The 22,071-nt window shown below is 36.5% G+C and overlaps 2 protein-coding genes across 3 annotated transcripts in view; one reads left to right on the top strand and one right to left on the bottom strand.

Moving 5' to 3' along the window:
- Positions 1 to 22,071, top strand: part of LOC106062514 (neurogenic locus notch homolog protein 1-like) — a 61,285-nt gene that overhangs the window by 10,162 nt on the left and 29,052 nt on the right. Inside the window, exons 4-7 of the mRNA XM_013220793.2 lie at positions 3,615 to 3,702; positions 4,077 to 4,168; positions 4,312 to 4,444; positions 8,188 to 8,298. Of these exons, the coding sequence (XP_013076247.2) occupies positions 3,615 to 3,702; positions 4,077 to 4,168; positions 4,312 to 4,444; positions 8,188 to 8,298 (424 nt within the window). The remainder of the gene's footprint in view (positions 1 to 3,614; positions 3,703 to 4,076; positions 4,169 to 4,311; positions 4,445 to 8,187; positions 8,299 to 22,071) is intronic.
- The window catches only part of LOC106062526 (contactin-like), a 134,948-nt gene that overhangs the window by 95,039 nt on the left and 17,838 nt on the right, over positions 1 to 22,071 (bottom strand). The window contains exon 1 of one of the 2 annotated variants that reach the window (XM_056003768.1): positions 11,970 to 12,156. The exons of the other annotated variant lie outside the window; for it this stretch is intronic. The gene's annotated coding sequence lies outside the window, so the exon portion shown is untranslated. Of the gene's footprint in view, positions 1 to 11,969; positions 12,157 to 22,071 lie in introns of those variants that run through there. 2 annotated transcript variants of the gene reach the window in all.

Here is a 22,071-nt window from a genome sequence, read left to right as displayed (position 1 = left end):
TCCTGTAGCTGCCGCAGAGAGAAAATCATATCTGTTGTAGATCTACCTGCCCTAAAGCCACACAGCGACTCTGGATAAACACGATCTGCCAGGATCTGTAATCGCTTTAGTAATACTCTAGCAAAAGCCTTTCCGATTATGCTAAGCAGTGAGATGCCTCTGTAATTGTTACAATCAGAGCGGTCGCCTTTATTTTTATAAATTGTAACAATGTTGGAGTCTTTCAATTCCTGGGGGACCATTCCTTGTTCCCAGCACAAGCTTAGCAGTTCATGGAGTGGTTTGATTAGGGCATGTTTTCCAGCCTGAATTACTTCAGCAGGAATGCCATCTCCTCCGGGTGTTTTCCCATGTGCAAGCATGTTAATGGCAATGCTCAGCTCCTTTACTGAGGGCGTTTTGTCTAATTCCGTCAAAACTGGAAGTGATGGGAAGTTGGAAACAGCATTTGGTGAGATGGCGTTTTCAATCTGGTAGAGTTCTGCATAGTGTTCTACCCATCGTTCCATTTGCAGGGCACGATCGCTGATGATTGAGCCATCTTTTGACTTGAGCGGAGCACACTTGCTGGTGTGAGGTCCAAAGGCTTTTCTCATGCCCTCATATAGTCCTCTTATGTTACCACAGTCGGCACAAGATTGAATATCTTCGCATAGCTCCTGCCAGTATTTGTTAGCACATTGTCTCACTACTCTTTGGGCATTGTTACGTGCAGCTCTGAGCCTTTTTAAGTTGCTTGGGGTGGGATCCTTCTTGTAGATTAGCAAGGCTGCTCTCTTGTTCGTAGTGGCAGTTTCCATTTCTGGTGGACTAGCTTCAAACCAGTCTTCGCTTTTCTTGGTTTTGTTTCCAAAGACCAGTGATGATGTTTGGTAGATTGTATCACGCATAAACGTCCAGCTTTTTTCTACCTCAGTCACAGAGAAGTTTTTAAAAGCTTCCTCTAATTTGTTCTCAAATTCGGTGCAAAGATCAGGATTTTTTGTGCTAGTAGTATTCAGGCGTGATTTTCTTTTTCCCTGTGAAGTGTGGATCTTAGTTGGCAGCAGTCTTGACCGGCAGGACACTAAAGTATGATCAGTATCACAATATGCGCTTTGGTAGCTACGTGTCAGCAGTATATTTCCAATGTCCTTTTTTCGTGTCAGTATCATATCCAGCTGGTGCCAGTGCCCAGACCTAGGGTGCCTCCATGAGACACAGTGCTGTGGTTTTGTTCTGAAGTATGTGTTGGTAATGCAGAGCTTATGGTATGTGCAGAATTCAAGCAGTCTTTGTCCGTTCTCATTCATCTTTCCGATTCCAAAAAGCCCAAGACAGTCTGGCCAGGTAGTGTGATCTGATCCTACTCTGGCATTAAAGTCACCTAGAAGGATCATATGTTCTTTTTGAGGAATGTTTGTAATGGCTTCTTTGAGATCTTCATAGAACTTGTCTTTGTCCTCCTGAAGTGAGCATAGTGTGGGGGCATAGGCACTAATTAGAGTGACTTTTCCAGATGCTGTCATCATACTTATGCTTAGTAGCCGTTCCGAGCCACCAACTGGAGGGACTATCATGGGAAGAAGAATGTTCTTGACAGCAAAGCCCACACCATGTATTCGAGTCTCATCCTGTGCTTTCCCTTTCCAAAAGAAAGTGTAGTCAGTCTCGCGAAGCATGCCGTTTTCGGCCAGTCGGGTTTCTTGCAGGGCTGCAATGTCAATATGTAGCCTTTTTAGCTCGTTGTTTATAACTGCCGTCTTCCTTGCATCGTCGATCTGCCTTAGATCATCAGTGAGACCAGGACACATTGTCCTGACTTTCCAAGTGGCCAGTCGCATGACAGGGATTTTCTTTTTCAGTTTAATTTTTCTTCTTTTGTTGCTTGGTGCAAGTTTCCAGCCTACTTGTCGTTTTAAACTAAGCTCTAAGCACCCATTAGAGCAGACAGGCTGTGGCGGATCAGCACCTAACTGACTGGGGGCTGCCCAGGTTGAGGCGGGCGGTAGCTGATCAGTGAGGCGCGAAGACCTCTCCCACCGTCAGAGACAACCCGTGGCGTCCATACATTACGCCAATCAAGTTGGACTTATAACCCGTAACTGTTGTCTCCCGTGTTGTTTTAGCCGCTTTGCAGCAGCACCAGAGTTTTCTCTCCGGGGCGCATTCCTGGGCCTTGGATAAAGGGGTCATGGGTGGCCCATGCGTCATGATCCCTCTCTCGACCTTGCTGATGTGATCGAAAGGAACGCATCGCATTACATTTGGCACCAACTCAGTTGCAGAAGCTGCCGGAGGGAATTTCGTAGCTGATACTCCCAACGCCTAAGGGGCTTCACTCCTGATTTCTCCTCGAGGTTGTCTCCTGAAGCCTCAGTACCGCAAGGCAGCGGGGGTTTGAAGTCAGAGTACCCCTCTCCTAGATGAACTGCCTTACTAGGCTGACGAGCTCCATCTGCCCGAAGCTCCCGGTTTTGTGGCGCCAGGTATCCGCCTTCACCCCTTCACCTGTTAGTAAGAGCAGTTTCGCCGGGCTTAATATCTAAGCCACACGAGCAGGCCAGTCCAGCATAATGAGGATACATAGACCTATAATGAGGATACATAGACCTATAATGAGGATAAATAGACCTATAATGAGGATGCATAGACCTATAATGAGGATGCATAGACCTATAATCGGTTAACGTCGTCATCGATTCTTGTGTTGTCAGGTAAAACAAATAATTTTTCAAAATTTCAGCTTGATCTTTGATTGTCAAAGAAATAACGTGTACAAACTTTTGGCCAGACAGACAGAGTAGGTGATATAAGCTTTGTAAAAATTACACAGCACATTGAAATTTCACACCACAATACTAGAGTCAAACACACCAATCTAAGGAAACCATGTATTTCTACTAAAGTCTGAAAGCAATAAAAATGAGTACACCATAATAATAATAATTATAATAATAATAATTATAAGGCTTGTCTTCGAGTCCGAAGATTAATAAGGAATGCAGTATTTCCCGTGGCTACGCAGCCCCAGCTGTGACCTGCATATTTTGCCACATCCAGGGCAAGCATAGCCATTGTCACCGGTGGTCGATTAAGATTTTCTTTCTGCGAACACTAGAATAATAGTAAAACGGTATTTCCAAATTATTCCACATTTCAACCACTAATATTAGCAACTAACTAGGTCTTTCTCAAGTACAGTGTCTTGATGGCTGTTGGAATAACAGTAGTGCATCAAATGCTAACTGAAACACCTAATCTGATGTCATATTAAGACAATACTCTATGCTCCACATTTTGATACAGTAAAGTACGACTTTCAGACTTAGCGATCTAAAATGAAGTAAATGTCATCTAATTCTAAAGCCGAAGGTGTTATGTGGCCAGAACAACGACATTTTACTTTCCCCAACAAATGTCAGGTAGCAATTAGAGTTGGATGGACTTATGGGCGATTAAAAAACGAAATTCAATATTCCAGTTTTCATCGAGATTCGAACCCAGGTCCCCCAGTTCAGACGCCAAATGCTTTACCACTCAGCTTCCACTCCCCCAAAAAGACAAATATAGGCCTACGTTATTGTATTTAAAGCCATTGATTTAATTACAAAGTTTCCCTCAATCCATTGTAGAGTCCAATGCTTCAAGTTCAGCTAGTGTACGGAATGGTTGGAGGCCATGACATGGAATTGTTGGGACATTTTCCTATCGACTTATCAGGTAACTATCTTTTTAAACATTTCTTATCATTCATACAAGATTTGTACTTTATTTCAAAATGTTTAAACACATTGGTGTTATTTGTATAGCATTATCAGTAGATGGCTTACCATAATCATTGGACAATGCACAACCAATTAAATGGCTACTTGGCGTAAGGTATGTGCTCCAAGAGGTCTGGAGTTTGAACTTTGCCAACCATCGCTTTTACTGTCCTGCAGACGTTGGAGCTACAACGGCTCCCTTTTTTAAAAAGCATGCCCGAGACTTTTAATGTGAAAATTCCTAAATGTTTATACATTTGAGCATTAAAATATAAATTTCTTATTCTGTAATAAAGGTATTAAACTGAACTGATTTTGTGTCTCTGTCAGGTCTTCCATTGGGTCCTAATAGAGATCAAATCGGCTGGACCAATTTTGATTTAAATACTATGTCCAAGATTAGCATGGTGCTGCAGGTCAAGGTAAACTTACACAACTTTGGGATTTGCATTTCAAAGACTGCTTATAGTATTAAGCCATTTACACACATTGTAATTTATTGGAGAAAAAATTGAAACGAAAGCAAGAATAAAAGATTAATATTTTTACATTCTTTTTTTTTCAGCTCTATTGCAGTCCAACTTATTATGGTCCAATGTGTCTCGAGCGCTGTGAACCGGAAGTCTCAAGATTTCATTGTACAGACGATGGTCAACGTGTGTGTATCGGCTTCTGGAAAGGTCCCAAGTGTGACTCAGGTCAGTTTAGGAAGTAGTTAACTGTGACGAATTTACCCATAGGTAACACAAGCTGAGTGATCCAACTTTCTTGGGGGCACCCCCAAAAAATGTTCCATTAATATTTTCAATCATTTTCAAGAAAGAGCAAATTGAAAATAAATTGCTTGAAATACCCAATGGGGGGGGGGGGAGAGGAAATTAATAAGTGGCCTCGTATCTCAAAAAACTCAGGGCCTTATCAGTCCTTGCTGTTGTACATTTGAGACCAAAAGTATTATATCCGATTACTTTTAAGGCCAATAATATTATAATCGATTACTATTAAGATTAGTAGTATTATATCCAATTACTTTTAGGGCCAGTAATATTATATTCGATTACTATTAAGGTTAGTAGTATTAAATTCAGTTACATTTAAGGCCAGTCGTATTATATTCGATTAAATTTAAGGCCAGTAATATTATTTTAAATTGACTGAATTCAATTCGATGCAGTGTTACCACACATAAAGTCTTGTGATAGTTATTTAAATCCAATAGGAAGTGTCAAGTGATTCCTTGTCAAGATAACACAAAGAAATAATGAGTCATTTCCACACAGCAATGACATACATAGTCAACTAAAGCTACACCCATTAAGTAACGGTAATTTCTAACAATAAATAAATATATGAATAATAAATAATAAACAATGAAATGCCCAATAATGCCTTAGGCGATAGTTCAGAAAAGCGGAAAGCAAGAAATGTGTTGTTTTTTTCTATAATGCTGTAAGGATTAGGGTCAAACCTCTCACACAATGTCAGGGGATGACGGTGAATGTGGCTGGTATTCAGAGCATCATAACAACTATGTCACACGGTCAATCATCTATTCTAGGAAGTCGTCAAATAGTCAACGCCTCAATGTTTTTGTTCATGTAAAAACATGTCTTTATTCAAATTCTGTTTGTAAAAAGTGGATATAAACATAAAAGCATTGATAGTATCATTTGCTTTATAATTGGTTACCCCTATCTTGATAGTATCATTTTCTTTATACTTGGTTACCACTATCTTGATAGTATCATTTGCTTTGTAATTGGTTACCCCTATCTTGATAGTATCATTTTCTTTATAATTTGTCACCACTATCTTGATAGTATCATTTGCTTTGTAATTGGTTACCCCTATCTTGATAGTATCATTTGCTTTATACTTGGTTACCACTATCTTGATAGTATCATTTTCTTTATAATTGGTTACCACTATCTTGATAGTATCATTTGCTTTGTAATTGGTTACCACTATCTTGATAGTATCATTTTCTTTATAATTCGTTACCACTATCTTGATAGTATCATTTGCTTTATAATTGGTTACCCCTATCTTGATAGTATCATTTGCTTTATAATTGGTCACCACTATCTCTCTCTTTTTCTCTCTCTTTCAATCTCATTTTTTCTACCTCTTTCTCTCTTTCCCGTTCTCACTCTCTCTAACTCTTTCTGTTTCTATATCTTTAATTCTCATTTCTTTCTCTCATCTCTTTCTCCCTTTCTCTCTCTCTCTCACTCACTATTTTCACTCTTTCTATCTCGCGCACTCTTTCTCTCTATCATCTCTTTCTCTCTTTTTCTCTCTTTATTTACTCTTTCATACCCTCTCACTCTTTTTCAGCCTTCTTTATCTTTATCTCTATCTCTCTTTATACCTCTCTCTCTCTCTCTCTCTCTCTTACTATATTTCTAACCTGTTTGTAAACCAAGCAAGAAAAACTTAAAAAAAAATGAATTGCCAGTCGAAAAGGTAAAAAGTCGATTCGATACATAACGAGATTCACACCTTGGTGACGTAGCTTAGAAAGGTTCTCAGGTCATACTTTAGAATTTTAATGTATTACAAATAATATATAACGTTGATTTAAAAATTTCTGAGATTAAAATAAAATTGTCTTATTCTTATTCCCGATAATAATAATAATAATAATTTTATTTAAAAGGCCCTGTTAACAAACAAAATGTAGGCTCTAGGAGCTGTGATAACATTACACACTTAAACACGAGAGCTAAGATGACAAACAAATCTCAAAAAAAAAGTTTGTAACTGATATGTCTTAATGTTCTTCTTGGCTTGGCTCAGCTACCTATGAAGGGGGCTCGAGGTTGGACATCTGACTCGGGCAGAGTTGTGTTTACTGAGCGCCTAAAGGCAGCACGGTAAAAAAACCTTCTCCTAGATGCCCCTTCCCCCCACTGGTCCACAAATGAGATTGGACCAAAGCGCTCTGAGCATGCTATAAGTATGAACGTAGCGCTATATAAAAGCCATAATTTATTTATTTATTTAATGAAGTGAAGCATGTTGTCTGTCTGAGATCAATTGGGGGGGGGGGTGAGTTCCAAACCTTTTATCCGTGATCCCAGTTCAAAACCTATTACATAGAGCTTTTTTGAGCATAGTATACTGAAAGGGCCACTAATAAAACGACTCTGTAGAGTTTAAAATTTCTAATATGAACAACTAGACTTGCATGAACTTACGAGACAATTTTAATAACATCACAGTAATTGTAAGACTAGGAGAAAGTGTACACTGTTTATATTTGTGTACACTGTTTATATTTGTGTACACTGTTTATATGTGTGTACACTGTTTATATTTGTGTACACTGTTTATATTTGTGTACACTGTTTATATTTGTGTACACTGTTTATATTTGTGTACACTGTTTATATTTGTGTACACTGTTTATATGTGTGTACACTGTTTATATTTGTGTACACTGTTTATATTTGTGTACACTGTTTATATTTGTGTACACTGTTTATATTTGTGTACACTGTTTATATTTGTGTACACTGTTTATATTTGTGTACACTGTGTACATTTGTGTACATCAGTCAAGGAAAGAAATTGAGATGACAGGACAACAAAAGTAGACGCCATAGAGATTTAAGCGCTGATGCACGAACTATGACCTGAGGGCCATATTACGCCCGTCTAAACTCCAGCCCACATTATGTAATAAAGTTTGAAAAGCTCAATTATGATGGACTCCATGCTTTTTTTTTTTTTTACAAAGCTTATATCAAATCACTCTGTCTGTCTCTTTGTGCATCTTATTTCTTCAACACCCATTCTCGAATCAAGTTGAAACTTTACACAATTATTCATTGGCATAGACATGGCATGAATTAATTTAAAAAGATTAAAATTAACCAGTTAGTCAATTAATTACTGGTAATTAATTATTTTGTTAGATACCAAGAAGAGAAATTGATCGTTCGGTATTCACAGATGTGGCTAAGTATGTAGGGTTTTGGCCCCATTTATTATTGAGCACTTTATCTTGTTTAAACTTCTAACATTGGACATATGTACGTTATAAAATATGGATCAATTTAAAAAATAAACGATTATTTAATTAATTATTGGTACTTAAATATTTTGTTTGATATTGAATAAGGGAAATAGCTTCTACATTACTGAGAGATATAACTGTAAGTGTGAAGTTTTATTTTTTATTATATAGCTTTTTTAGAAAAGTATGTTTTATATTTTGCTTGTTTTGCGGTGATATTGCCCGCGGGCCGCGACACGAGTGTCAAAAATTGATATCGTCCCTTGGTCGAAAAATTGGTGTAGGTAAAACAAAAAGACAATCTGGTCCAAATTGAAGAGTGTATGTTCTAAACTACCGCTGTATCAATGAGCCAAAGAGAGGCTAATGTATCATATACAATCTTTATTACATGTATTGTTTTTTTAATGTGTTCACCAGTGAGCCCATGCATATCCTACCCTTGCCTAAACGATGGAACTTGTGTGGTCCAGGGAGATGGCTACATGTGTTTGTGTAATCCTCTGTATACAGGCCCTGACTGTTCAATGGGTGAGTAGGACTTTACCATTTACTCAAACATACGCACGAGGATCGACACCCGACTCTGGCAGAGTTGTATTACTGAGCGCCAATAGGCAGCACGGAAAACCAACTCCTAGATACCCCCTCCCCCCCACTGGTTCACAAATGAGATTGGACCAAAAGCGCTCTGTGCATGCTATAAGCATGAAAGTAGCGCTATATAAAAGCTATAGTAGTATAATAATAATAATTTGCAATAAACACGTTCAATCAATATGATCTCTTTAAAGCTATATTAATAACAAATTCGGGCCTCTTTGTCCTTTTACGCATATCCGGCTATTGACAATAAACCATCGTCATTAGGGGAAGGAGTTACACAATACTGCTCTCTGACAGCTGACCTTTCTCTCTATTGATAATAACAAAATAACATTATCTGGAACCGTATCTGTTCTACAAACATATTGTGTGTATAAAGCAATCATAGCTGCAGATTAAGTGCAGATCACAGGGCCGCTTAAGTTATGAGTAACATAATGTGCAAATGGCGCTTGGGGGGGGGGTGAGGGCGAGCTTTCCCTGTCAAGTCAATATGGACACCCCCAAAATATGATTTTATGTTTGCACATTACCTGTAAATCTTTGCTCTTTGGATTCAGCAACTTTTTAATTAGTGGATTGAATGTAAAATTCTATTTATTCATGCTTGGTAAATAGTGCGTGTTTAGCCAGGTCGTTAACTCCCTTTTTTTCTGTACCTTCAAACAACATAATTAAATCTAGATGTAGATATTACGACAGCGTCTTCATTCTTGGCATATCTCGAGCTTCCTGTTCAGTAATAGGTAATTACGACAATACCAGCGAGTGGGGTAAACATTCACTCGATTTCGGACACAACGAACCATACTCTTGATTTCATGTTATCTTTTTAACTCTTTATCTCCGTATTTATTTTTCCACGTTCTGACAGAATTGTTCGTTTTTTTACGTTCTACCCTGTTATGATTAAACTTCAATATAATCAGAAAACCTTAACTTTTGGTATACATTTATAGGAGAGTGCATGCTCTTTTTATATAACACAAGTTACACTTTCTAAAACCAAAAATTTATTTGATGGGGTCAAATCAGGATCGTCAATTAGGAGAGAAAGAGTTAATGTATAATCAAAACATTTACTCCAGCGGGGGTAAATAACCTGCTAGAAATATACCATAGACATTTATAATGCATGTTCTACAAAAGTAGAAAAAAAAAAAAAAAAAAAACAACAGCGGTTGTTTGGGCCACGAGGTCTTCATCAGCTACGAACAAACGCAAAGGACAAACAACACATAAAAGCCTTCAGTTGACCTGTTTGTCCTTTGTTACTTATATATTAAACTACAGTTTTCTCAGTGTGGCCAACGAGCTAGTAATTCTTTTCTCAAAGAAATGCATCACCTGTCAAATTTCTAGAAAAATCGTAACAGCCGTATTGGAGGTATTGTAATAATTATAAAAACTATATTTCATGATTTTTTTTGCTATGACTCGTTTCCACTTTCCGAGTGATTTTAAAATAAAATACAAATAATTTAAAAGTCGGATTAAAAGATTTGACAAAACAGGTAACTGTCCTGAAATGTTCATCATCTCTTCGACGACTCTGTTTTGTTTAGATGAGATGTCATTACCTTTTTTTATGTTTTGATCTATCTATGCCAACTGCAGTAGTGTGCACTGAGATTAATTCAATTAACAGCTGGACTAATTAACAGATAATGGTTTAAAGGCGCTCTGCCTTGCACTAAGTAGGTTAATGACCCACGGCACGTGGACCTGGTTTAGCCCAGCGTATGTGAAAAAAAACAACTGATTATATGTTTGTAGGTTTATATGTATATGTGATATAGTTTATCTGAGAAGAATTATTCTATTTCCTCAAAGGATTTTTATTAGCAGCTTATTGATATGAAGCTATCTTTTAGGTATGATGACCAAATAGATATTATTATAAATTTTATCGTTTTACTAAAATTAAAATTTTAAAAATATATAATTATACTTTTCTTGAATTTTAATGCGTTTTTACAAAAAGGTTACTTAAAGATATCTTGAAAAACCTAAGATAGTAATATTTTGATATTATATTTTAATTCTCTCTTTCCCTTTTATTACGATACCAAAAAAAAAATTACCAATAGTTAATTTATTTTTTATTGATTCTTGTGTTGTCATGTAAAAGAAATAATTGTGCAATATTTCAGCTAAATTCGGTATTAGGGTGTGGGAGAAATAACGAGTGCAAACTTTTTACCAGACAGACAGACAGTCAGACAGAGTGAATTGATATAAGCTTTGTAAAAGATAGGATTAAAAGATGGAACTATTAATAGCCCCTAAAAATTTTTTAGATGTGAAATTTTTCTTTCCACCTATCTTTTTTAAAGATAAATTTTGAAATGCAACAAAATTTGCTCCATTAAAACGTATTTTTAATATCTCTTTGTTTTAATATTATCTAAAAAGGTAATATGAAAGTCACATTGGAACAGTCACATGACTGTGATGTTTCGGATCAAATGGATTGATATACAAACATATTTCTTAATTCATTTATCCCTTTTTATAGGAAATAATTTTTTTTTATAAAGGAATGTAATACTTTTCGATGACTAAAGAGATAATTAAAAGTTAAAATAATGATTAATATTTTTTTTTAGCATAAATAGAAAATCGTTTTTAATTTATTTTTATTAAGTACGAAAACCTAAAACTTATCACTAGCGCATAAATTTTCACAAATTGTGGATTTTTTTTTTTTGCTATCAAGAGGTTAAGACCGGCATTGTGAAAAATATGTCATAAAGTACTCGACCTATGTTTTAATTATTGGAGCTTGTCATTTATGGCTATAAATAGCTAGCTCAAAAGGAGGAGTCCATTTAAAAGCTGCATGATAATTTTTGATACAATTTCACGCACAGAATAAAATATTCTAGACTCCTCCGTTTCTTGCAAAAAAAATAATTTCAATAAAGAGGGAGTATCAGATTGTCACTCTAAGACTTAAAACGTATTCAACAAGAAATGAGCCATTAATTAGCAGTTATAAAGGAGATTTGAAACGAACTTAAAACGCTACACATTTAGATATTTTTACAATTATGGCTCAATTCTATTTTATTAAGTTGGCAATAATGAAATTAAATCTAGCGTCAATGACATTGTTTTGTTTATCATGGAAAATTTCCAGATCGGAGTTCCAAGATCAGATGTCATGGACAAAGGTATAGCGGGATCTCCTTCAGGTCTTTGTTATGACATTATTTTTTGGCATTCCCTTCCAAACTTACTTGCAACATCAAAGTTTAACTATATATTAACCACCTGCCAAAATATGGTTATTAAACTTTGGTGTGTGTGTGTGTGTGTGGGGGTTATTCACCACTTGCTATAATTTAAATTAAAATACTGCCCTCCTATACATTTACCACAAAGTAGGGCCCTACACATTCAAATTTTTTAGAATTCTAAAGAAAATCTATAAAATACTAGAGCAGGGTGATTCAAACAGGTTAAAAAAAATGGTTTGAATGTCCTTAGTAGTAGATAAACTGATAAACAGGTTCAAATTACAAAGGGTAGCCGATGAGTAGCCCTTTATAAAAATAAAATCACTAAAAAAAAAAAGAAATTAAAAAAATTACCTTATAAAGATGTGATACTTTAAATTACACTATTTTCGCTGTAAAACAGCTTGAAAACAGGATTTTAAATCAAGTCTTTGGGTCAAACTCCAAAGCTTCCAGCGAAACTTGCACCAAGGTACGAAGTAGCAATATCCTGAGTAAAACAATAGAGCCCTCCCTCTTCTCTCATTCACTGACAAGATTCTAATCAACACTCTGCTTTCATTTTGTTCTTCACAATATAAGATCCTTTTTTTTTTTATTTCGATCTATTTTTAGACAACTCATTAACATAGCTGCGCCCTCGTGAACTGTCTACGTCATATCGGAGGTTCTAAAGAGTTTGGGGGGGGGGAGGGGAGATAGTTACTAGTACCATTGTTCTAGTCCTTTTTTGGGGGGGGGGGTCACTATGATATTGAGTAAACGATTGGGGTAGCACGCTGAAAGGTGGGGGGGGGGGGGGTAAGTTGGTCTGGTAGGAAGGGAGAAGGACATGCTGAAAAATGTGTTACCCCCACTTTACGTTGGTCAAAACATCCTCAAACTGAATCAAAAAGTCAATTTTCGAATGACGCGGGGAGTCCTGGACAGGAGAGAGGGTGAGTAAACAGAGATACGAGGCTAGGAAAGAGAAAGTCAATCTACTTTGGTCTCTATGAACTTTCAGTAAAGCCAAAATACAGCAGCACCGATGACATAAAAGGTCCGAGTTGGGGAGAAAATACAAATGGTTTTATATAATCTTATCTTATAAATGACAGACGTTTCTTCGATAGGATAGGTGGAGATTCTTTATTGTTTTGTATTCTTTCAGTTCATCAGGCACATTCTAAAATAAATAAGAGAAGCGATAAAATTGGTTTCGTCCATACTGGTGTGCGCCTCGAAAGTAGAAATTTCAACATATAGATAGAAAAATACATCATTATACGGTAGAACAATGCTTTTCAAACTTCGATACGCGTACCAAAGGTAGTATTTGATCTCATGTGGTAGTTTTGTGGTTCTCAAATTTTCACGAATCTATGTCTCGATCTTTCATCTTTTTTTTTATTTTTAATTTATTTTCCATCTGTAATTTTCTCCAAACAGTATAGAAACAGAAAAATAATAAGACTTTTTACAAAACTCTGTCTGTCTGGTAAAAAGTTTGTACACGTTATTGCTCCGACAGCCATTCTCGCATCAGTTTGAAACTTAAAACAATTATCTATTATATCTAGCAAAACATTAATCAATTAAAATATTAACCAATTAGTCAATTAGTTTTTGGTAATTGATTATTTTGTTGGACATCGAATAAAGGAAAAAACTTCTACATTATTGAGAGACGTAGAACTGAGTTCTTTCCCTTAGTTAAGAATAGTTTTTTAAAGGATTTTTAAAAAATGTGATTGTTGTTTTTAATTATCACCCCTAGTTAGACAAATAGACAAATAAATCAAGAAATGTAATACCTTTCGATGCTGGTAATATATAACAGCAGTCAATGTAACAGCAGTCGTTGTAAAAGCAGTCGTTGTAACAGCAGTCGATGTAACACCAGTCGATGTAACACAAGTCGCTGTAACACAAGTCGATGTAACAGCAGTCAATGTAACAGCAGTCAATGTAACACAAGTCAATGTAAGACCAGTCAATGTAATACCAGTCGATGTAACACCAGTCAATATAACACCAGTCAATGTAACAGCAGTCAATGTAACACAAGTCAATGTAACACCAGTCAATGTAATACCAGTCGATGTAACACCAGTCGATATAACACCAGTCATGTAAAAGCATTCAATATAACACCAGTCGATGTAACACCAGTCGATGTAACACCAGTCGATGTAACACCAGTCAATGTAACAGCAGTCAATGTAACACAAGTCAATGTAACACAAGTCAATGTAACACCAGTCAATGTAACACCACTCAATATTACACCAGTCAATGTAAAAGCATTCAATATAACACCAGTCGATGTAACACCAGTCGATGTAACACCAGTCGATGTAACACCAGTCGATGTAACACCAGTCGATGTAACACCAGTCGATGTAATACCAGTCAATATTACACCAGTCAATGTAACAGCATTCAATATAACACCAGTCGATGTAACACCAGTCAATATTACACCAGTCGATGTAACAGCATTCAATATAACACCAGTCGATGTAACAGCATTCAATATAACACCAGTCGATGTAACACCAGTCAATATTACACCAGTCGATGTAACACCAGTCGATGTAACACCAGTCGATGTAACTCAAGTCGATGTAACACCAGTCGATGTAACACCAGTCGATGTAACACCAGTCGATGTAACACCAGTCGATGTAACACCAGTCAATATTTCACCAGTCAATGTAAAAGCATTCAATATAACACCAGTCGATGTAACACCAGTCGATGTAACACCAGTCGATGTAACACCAGTCGATGTAACACCAGTCGATGTAACACCAGTCGATGTAACACCAGTCGATGTAACACCAGTCAATATTACACCAGTCAATGTAACAGCATTCAATATAACACCAGTCGATGTAACACCAGTCAATATTACACCAGTCAATGTAACAGCATTCAATATAACACCAGTCGATGTAACACCAGTCGATGTAACACCAGTCGATGTAACACCTGTCGATGTAACACCAGTCGATGTAACAGCAGTCGATGTAACACCAGTCGATGTAACACCAGTCAATATTACACCAGTCAATGTAACAGCATTCAATATAACACCAGTCGATGTAACACCAGTCAATATTACACCAGTCAATGTAACAGCATTCAATATAACACGAGTCGATGTAACACCAGTCGATGTAACACCAGTCGATGTAACACCAGTCGATGTAACTCAAGTCGATGTAACACCAGTCGATGTAACACCAGTCGATGTAACACCAGTCGATGTAACACCAGTCAATATTTCACCAGTCAATGTAAAAGCATTCAATATAACACCAGTCGATGTAACACCAGTCGATGTAACACCAGTCGATGTAACACCAGTCGATGTAACACCAGTCGATGTAACACCAGTCGATGTAACACCAGTCAATATTACACCAGTCAATGTAACAGCATTCAATATAACACCAGTCGATGTAACACCAGTCAATATTACACCAGTCAATGTAACAGCATTCAATATAACACCAGTCGATGTAACACCAGTCGATGTAACACCAGTCGATGTAACACCTGTCGATGTAACACCAGTCGATGTAACAGCAGTCGATGTAACACCAGTCGATGTAACACCAGTCAATATTACACCAGTCAATGTAACAGCATTCAATATAACACCAGTCGATGTAACACCAGTCAATATTACACCAGTCAATGTAACAGCATTCAATATAACACGAGTCGATGTAACACCAGTCGATGTAACACCAGTCGATGTAACACCAGTCGATGTAACACCAGTCGATGTAACACCAGTCGATGTAACACCAGTCGATGTAACACCAGTCGATGTAACACCAGTTTTGCGTGTCACTCCTGACTTGTCAGCGGTTATCTCCTTTGTCCGATTATAGTTTTGTTTTCAAAAAGGTGTAGCGTTTCAAATCTGTGTGCAGTTTTAATGTTTTACCGCATGCATCCGCTTCAAGACGGACTAATTCGCCACAAGAAAAGTGCCATTATATGAACAAGAATCATAGATTGGCGGTTCGAACATCTTTGTTTCCCGTGATACCCAAACACCGAAACAGCAAATAGAAAAATGATGACAGCTAGACCAAATCGCAAGCACGGTGAAAATCATTCCTTATAAAATTTTGTATTACATTGAAAGCGACACTAGCTCGTGGGCCTTTTCAGTCATTTTACATTTGTACAGCGTTTTTACTGTTAATTAATTTTTTTTTAAATCATTAATATTTTTAATTAGTTAAAGAACACTTGAAGATCTTCATTTTATCTGATTATAATGACTTGTTGCTCATAAGAACACGGGAGGTGTTTAACAATTTATGGACATGCTAATTCAGTTTACTGATCCTCCCAAAGTGGTGCTTCAAAGTTCGAAAAATATAATTACGGTACACCAATGCATAACCATGTCATCTTTATTTAAATAAGATGCTTTTTTATGGAAAAAAGGTATGCACCTTTAATTTAAAAAAAAAAAAGGCTTTTTAGCACGATAACTAAACTTTGAAGCTATTTTAAGTTAGATACAAGCGATTGTGAAATCGGATTTTTATTTCACGTTTAGCTTTTCATGTACACATGTGACGGATGGACAACCTGTACTAAGGTTCCTAAGGTATAGCGTATTCTCGTCTTTAGGAATAACTTCTTTGTACATTATATGTACATCTAGGTTTTTTTTCCCCTTACTTTCTCACACTACACCCCAGCCCGCATCAATTTTGAATGATTTATACTGGTCAGTGGTCAGTTATTAATAAACGAAAGTAATGTACCCTCTGACCTTGCGATCTATTGGGACTTGACTTTGGCCTTTGACTCCCAGTGCCGCACTAGGGGTGATGAGATATAGGTCATTATTTTCTATGCCGACCTTTACCATTGGTGTCATGTAGCCAGCACAACGACAAACCGCGTTTACGTTCCCCAATTAATGTCAGGTACCCATACGAGCTTATTGGACCCGTGGGCAGCCTACAAATCCCGAAATTTAAAATCCCAGTCTTCACCGAGATTCGGACCCGAGTGCTGTAGACGGTCGTTGACTTGTAGCACCAAACTACTGGTATGCAACTAGACCGCGGAAGGCGTAAGCTATCTTCACTTAAAAAACTTGAGATGACTTGAATAACTTTTTTGTGAACAAAACTAAATAGAACCTTTATTACAATATAAACAAATTCAACTTGAGATAAAATGAAATAAATATAGCAGACTTTAGTAATAATGGTATTCTGAACAAAATCTAACTGACTACAATAACACGTCTTTTCAGTCTTTAGTTTTGGAGTCGCCTGTAGCCAACCAAGTCAGCTGACGAAAGTGCCGCACTGCATAGCTAACCCCTTCCAACCATCACCGTAGAAATACATACACACACACTCTCTATAACATCGAGATCCCATCATTTTGGCAGCCAAGCTCTTTGCCACGCATTGTCAGGAGAGATCAATTGCTTTCTTTACATTAAAATTTTTTCGCAACTTATTTTGGCTACAGAGAAAAAGAGGAAAGGCCAAAATGTTTAACCAGTTCACGTGAACCAAATTACCTAATCGTTTTTTTAAGAGATCACTAAACCGAACAAAACTTTGGTCTTTATTTTTTTTTTTGTAAAATAGCATTCTTATATAACGCGTTATAAAAATTATAGACCTCAACATCTTAAATCATAAAAAAATTAGCGTTAGAAGCTTGTGTCATTGCATACATACTTCGTGTTATTTGTAGCGTAATAAAATAACCGAAAACTGCGCTAGTACAACGTAATATGATTTATTTTGTTGATCCTTGAATTACAATGTGTGTCTTATTTGCATAATATATTCAAGTGTTATGACCTTTGAATGACACAAAACGCTTGAATGGACATAAAATTCCACTTTCGATTGAGTGAATAGATAGGCTGTGACAAGTCTACTCATTAACTTACTTTAGTTTCAGAAGTTCTGAAATCGTAAATTCTAACCATAAAAATTATTTTATTATTAGTCTAGATCTTTCTTCAAAACCGGATGCTGCAGTTTGCGCAGTTGACATGGAAATTAGTGCACGACAAAAGAAAAATACTAGTACAAGATGGTGCATTCAGTTGAATGACAAAACATTAGAAGAAATTGACTCATTTAAATACCTAGGGTCAAACATAGCAAAAGATGGAGGATCAATAAAAGAAATAAAACCTGCCTAAGCTTGGCCTCCGTTGTCGTTAGCAAACTGGAAAATTTGGAAGAGTAACATCCGCTTTTAAGTAAACTGAAAACTGTAATCTTCGCAAGTGGACTCCATTCTCCAAATGGTTGTGAAAGTTGGACACTGAACGTTGAAACTTACAGAAGAATTCAAGCCTCTTATTATAGCTTTTATATAGCGCTACTTTCCTGCTTATAGCAAGCTAAGGGCACTATGGTCCAATCTCATTTGTGGATCATTGGGGGCAGGAGGTATCTGTAAGAAGGTTTTCCTTGCTGCCTTTAGGCGCTCAGTAAACACAACTCTGCTCGAGTCGGGTGTCAAACCTCAAGCCCCCTTTCATAAGTAGCCAAGACAAACCAAGTTCAAGTGTACTTAGCCTCTCGACCACTCTTTGAGAGTAAATGCTACAGAAATATGCAGGGTATTAGATACCACGAAAAGAAGACAAATGAATTTGTACTGTTGTAAGTCAACACTCTGGCTGGCAGAGTATGGAATTGCCAAAGACTGAAGAGACGAAAGCTGAGCTGGTTTGGTCCTATTGTAAGACATGATTCACTGTGTAAAGTCATCCTTCAATGTACAGTGAAGGGTCGTTCAAAGAAAAGTACAACGTAAAAGAATGGACCCTGCCTCTCTCTTGATGTCCTGCTAAGGACAAGCTGCTCACCTGGAAAAATGGAGGGATTTGGATAGGCGAACTGCCACATAACCCCTTCGAGGAAAGTCAAAGGGCAGATGATGATGATGATAATGATGATGATCACTGTTAAAATATCGCTTCACTGCAGTCTTTCCACGCATCAAATAGCAAAGGGATAACAAGTGAATATGCTCAGCGAAATTTCTAATGTGCATGTTACTTACACTTATATATGGCTTATAGGAAAAATACTTATATACTACTTACATCTTGCTTACATAGTGTTGTAACTCTAAAGCATGCACTCAACGAAAGTCAGGAGGTAGTAATAACCGATGTATTTATTATAAACAAATAGTTAGACTTGGACTTCCACTATCAAGTCACAGGGAGTAATGTCTTAAGTTCGAAGAGTCCTAAATAATACCAAAACAGCAGAACAGACCACCGACAAACTTCCTAGTGTCGCTCCAGATCTTCCAAACACTTCACTAGTATCACACAAGACAGAAATTAGCCCCTAGACTGTTCAGACTCCCATAACTTTGGCCGGATCTACAACAATCCTTCTTCCTGTAGATTAAACATATCTTCTCCACTACTTATGTTTGAGAGTGCTCTGATGCGCACCATCAGTGTGGCGCGGGAGAGGAGTTACAACACTATCGTTCATCGCTTACATATTTCTTGCATCATTTTAACATGCTGCTTATATATTACTTACATATTTCTTGCATCATTTTAACATGCCGCTTATATATTACTCACATATTTCTTACATCATTTTAACATGCTGCTTATATATTACTTACATATTTCTTGCATCATTTTAACATGCTGCTTATATATTACTAACATATTTCTTGCATCATTTTAACATGTCGCTTATATATTACTTACATATTTCTTACATAATTTTAACATGCTGCTTATATATTACTTACATATTTCTTGCATCATTTTAACATGCTGCTTATATATTACTTACATATTTCTTGCATCATTTTAACATGCTGCTTATATATTACTTACATATTTCTTGCATCATTTTAACATGCCGCTTATATATTACTTACATATTTCTTACATCATTTTAACATGCCGCTTATATATTACTTACATATTTCTTGCATCATTTTAACATGCCGCTTATATATTACTTACATATTTCTTGCATCATTTTAACATGCTGCTTATATATTACTTACATATTTCTAACATAGTGCTTAAATACTTCCACTATTGCTTACATATACCCTGCATGTTAATTACATATTACTTACTTGCATATTACGTATTTGGCAAACGCCTAAATGTAGATGTCGGGATGTGGTGGCTGAGTTGTAAATCACTTGCCTTCTGAACCGAGCGGTCTCGAGTTAGAATCCCGCTGAAGACTTAATCATATGAGCTTCGGGACGCCGCTAAAGCCACCCAACTATAACTGGTACCTGACGTATATCGGAGTACCGAAACTAAAAGCAGTTGGTCGTTGTGCTGACCACGTCACGCCCTCGTTAACCATAGACACGACTGGACCCAGACATCATAACGTCGGAAAGGGTTACCTTATAACTAAGGTTAGCGGACGGAAAAATGTAACAAATTAAAAACGACATTTGTACAACGTTAAGAGATGTTGCTATCTCTTCTGTTGTTATACATTTTTCTTTACGAGTTTCGTGTCTTTCTATCCATTGTTGGTTGTGTTCTTTTCTTCATTCTATTAAAAAATATTATTTTATTGTCTGCATAAATAATCTCCAGGATTGTTGGTCTGACGCTCAGATTTAAAAAAAAGTCCTAAGTATTTAGTAACTAATGCATCAAAACAACTTTATCACTAAACAATGATTTACATAGCACATCGAATTTTCACTTTCATATAGAATAGAAACGAGGAGAGTATCCCATAAATTTATAGATCATTAATTATACAACTTATCTTGTAGGCTATCAAATAGTAGGCCTGTAATGTTCTTTATGATCCACTGCGCAAGATCCCATTCAAGTTTGACATTTTCATTATTACGGCAATATATTTCAGACGTAATTGGAGTTTCAAGAACGCTCAGTGCTTCAGTCCGAGGAGCTGGGAATTCTGGGATACATGGGCTGTAATAAAGAACAATAGTGTTTCCGCTTCTTAGATAACGCCCTATTGTTTAGCCTTGGTACTAGTGTGTCTCATAAATACAAAACTTCAAGAAACATACATACACTAAAGAGAGAGAGAGAGAGAGAGAGAGAGAGAGATTGAAAGAGAGAGAGAGAGAGAGAAAGATTGAAAGAGAGAGAGAGAGAGAATGGCTAACTAAGGCAAAGAAAGAAATATTCATGCAGAAAAAGACTGAGGGTGATGTGAACAAAACATGGAAAGAAAAAGACAGAAGACGAAGGGAAGGAGTTAAATTACAATGATACAGGAGGGAGAAATGGAACCAAAAACTGACTGAACTTATGGCCAAACTAAGGCCCGCATGCCATTTCGACCCTTGAGGTGGTGTTATTGGAACTATTTCTTTTAGTGCTTAATTACGTTTTATGGATCAAGTTCCATTGGAATCGACTTCTTTTTTTTTTGTTGTTGTTGTTGCTGGCGGTGTTGTTGTCTGTGACATGCGTGTTGAATATGCCCCCTCCTTTACTAAGACTTTAAAAGAGTTGAGAATCTTTTAGGATATTAATGATCAATTTGTTAGAGTGGAATAACCACCTTTGGGATATTGTTACTGTTTTTAAAGGTTTGATTGTAGATGCAGTTTATAATCCATGATTGAATATTATTTTTAGTTTTGGTACTTTCGTCTGTGATTGTAGTTTTTTTTAGTTGTGGTACTTTAGTGTATGATTGCAGTTTTCTAGTTGTGATACTTCAGCTTGTGATTGTTGTTTTCTGATTTTGGTACTTACGTCTTTGATTGTAGTTTTCTAGTTAGTTGTGGTACTTTATTCTGTGATTGCAGTTTTCTAATTATTGTACTTTAGTCTTGGATTATTTTGCTACAATGTTATTTACAGGTCACTTTGATTATCTTACTAAATATGCATTTTCACTTCTTAATCTATTCCTAGTGTTTATGTAATCATTGATAGTCATGATAGCCTTGTTTGTCCATAAAACTTTTGTCAGTACACAACAGAACTATTGTTGTCAATACCATGGCGTGGTACTTGTAAGAATTAACCAAGATTTAACTTATGAAGATAAGCAGTAATGAAGAGAAAGAAATGGTAATGCTGGGATCAAAGCAGATTCAAACATCACTTGGTCCATTTTTGCTCCCTTTCTTATAAAGTGTATATCAACTCACTCTGTCTGTCTGATCAAAGGTTTGTACACATTATTTCCCCGACACCCTATCTCGGATCAAGCTGAAATTTCGCATAATTATTTCTTTTACCTGAAAACACAAGAATTAATAAATTTATATGTATATATATATATATTGTGACGGTACGCACCGGTACGGCGTACCGGCACCCTTTTCAATGTGGGGAAAAATTATTAATTTTCCTGCATTTTAACGTTTATTATTAATTTTTTAGTAGTTAAAAGTTTGGCAATCCATCACTGAATACCGGCACCTATTTCTCTTTTTTTTTACAAAA

Source organism: Biomphalaria glabrata, chromosome 11 (assembly GCF_947242115.1).
Source record: "Biomphalaria glabrata chromosome 11, xgBioGlab47.1, whole genome shotgun sequence".
NCBI classification, from domain to species: Eukaryota; Metazoa; Mollusca; class Gastropoda; family Planorbidae; genus Biomphalaria; species Biomphalaria glabrata.
The sequence above is the reverse complement of the archived record's forward strand: the minus strand, read 5'-3'. Positions and strand labels throughout refer to the sequence as shown.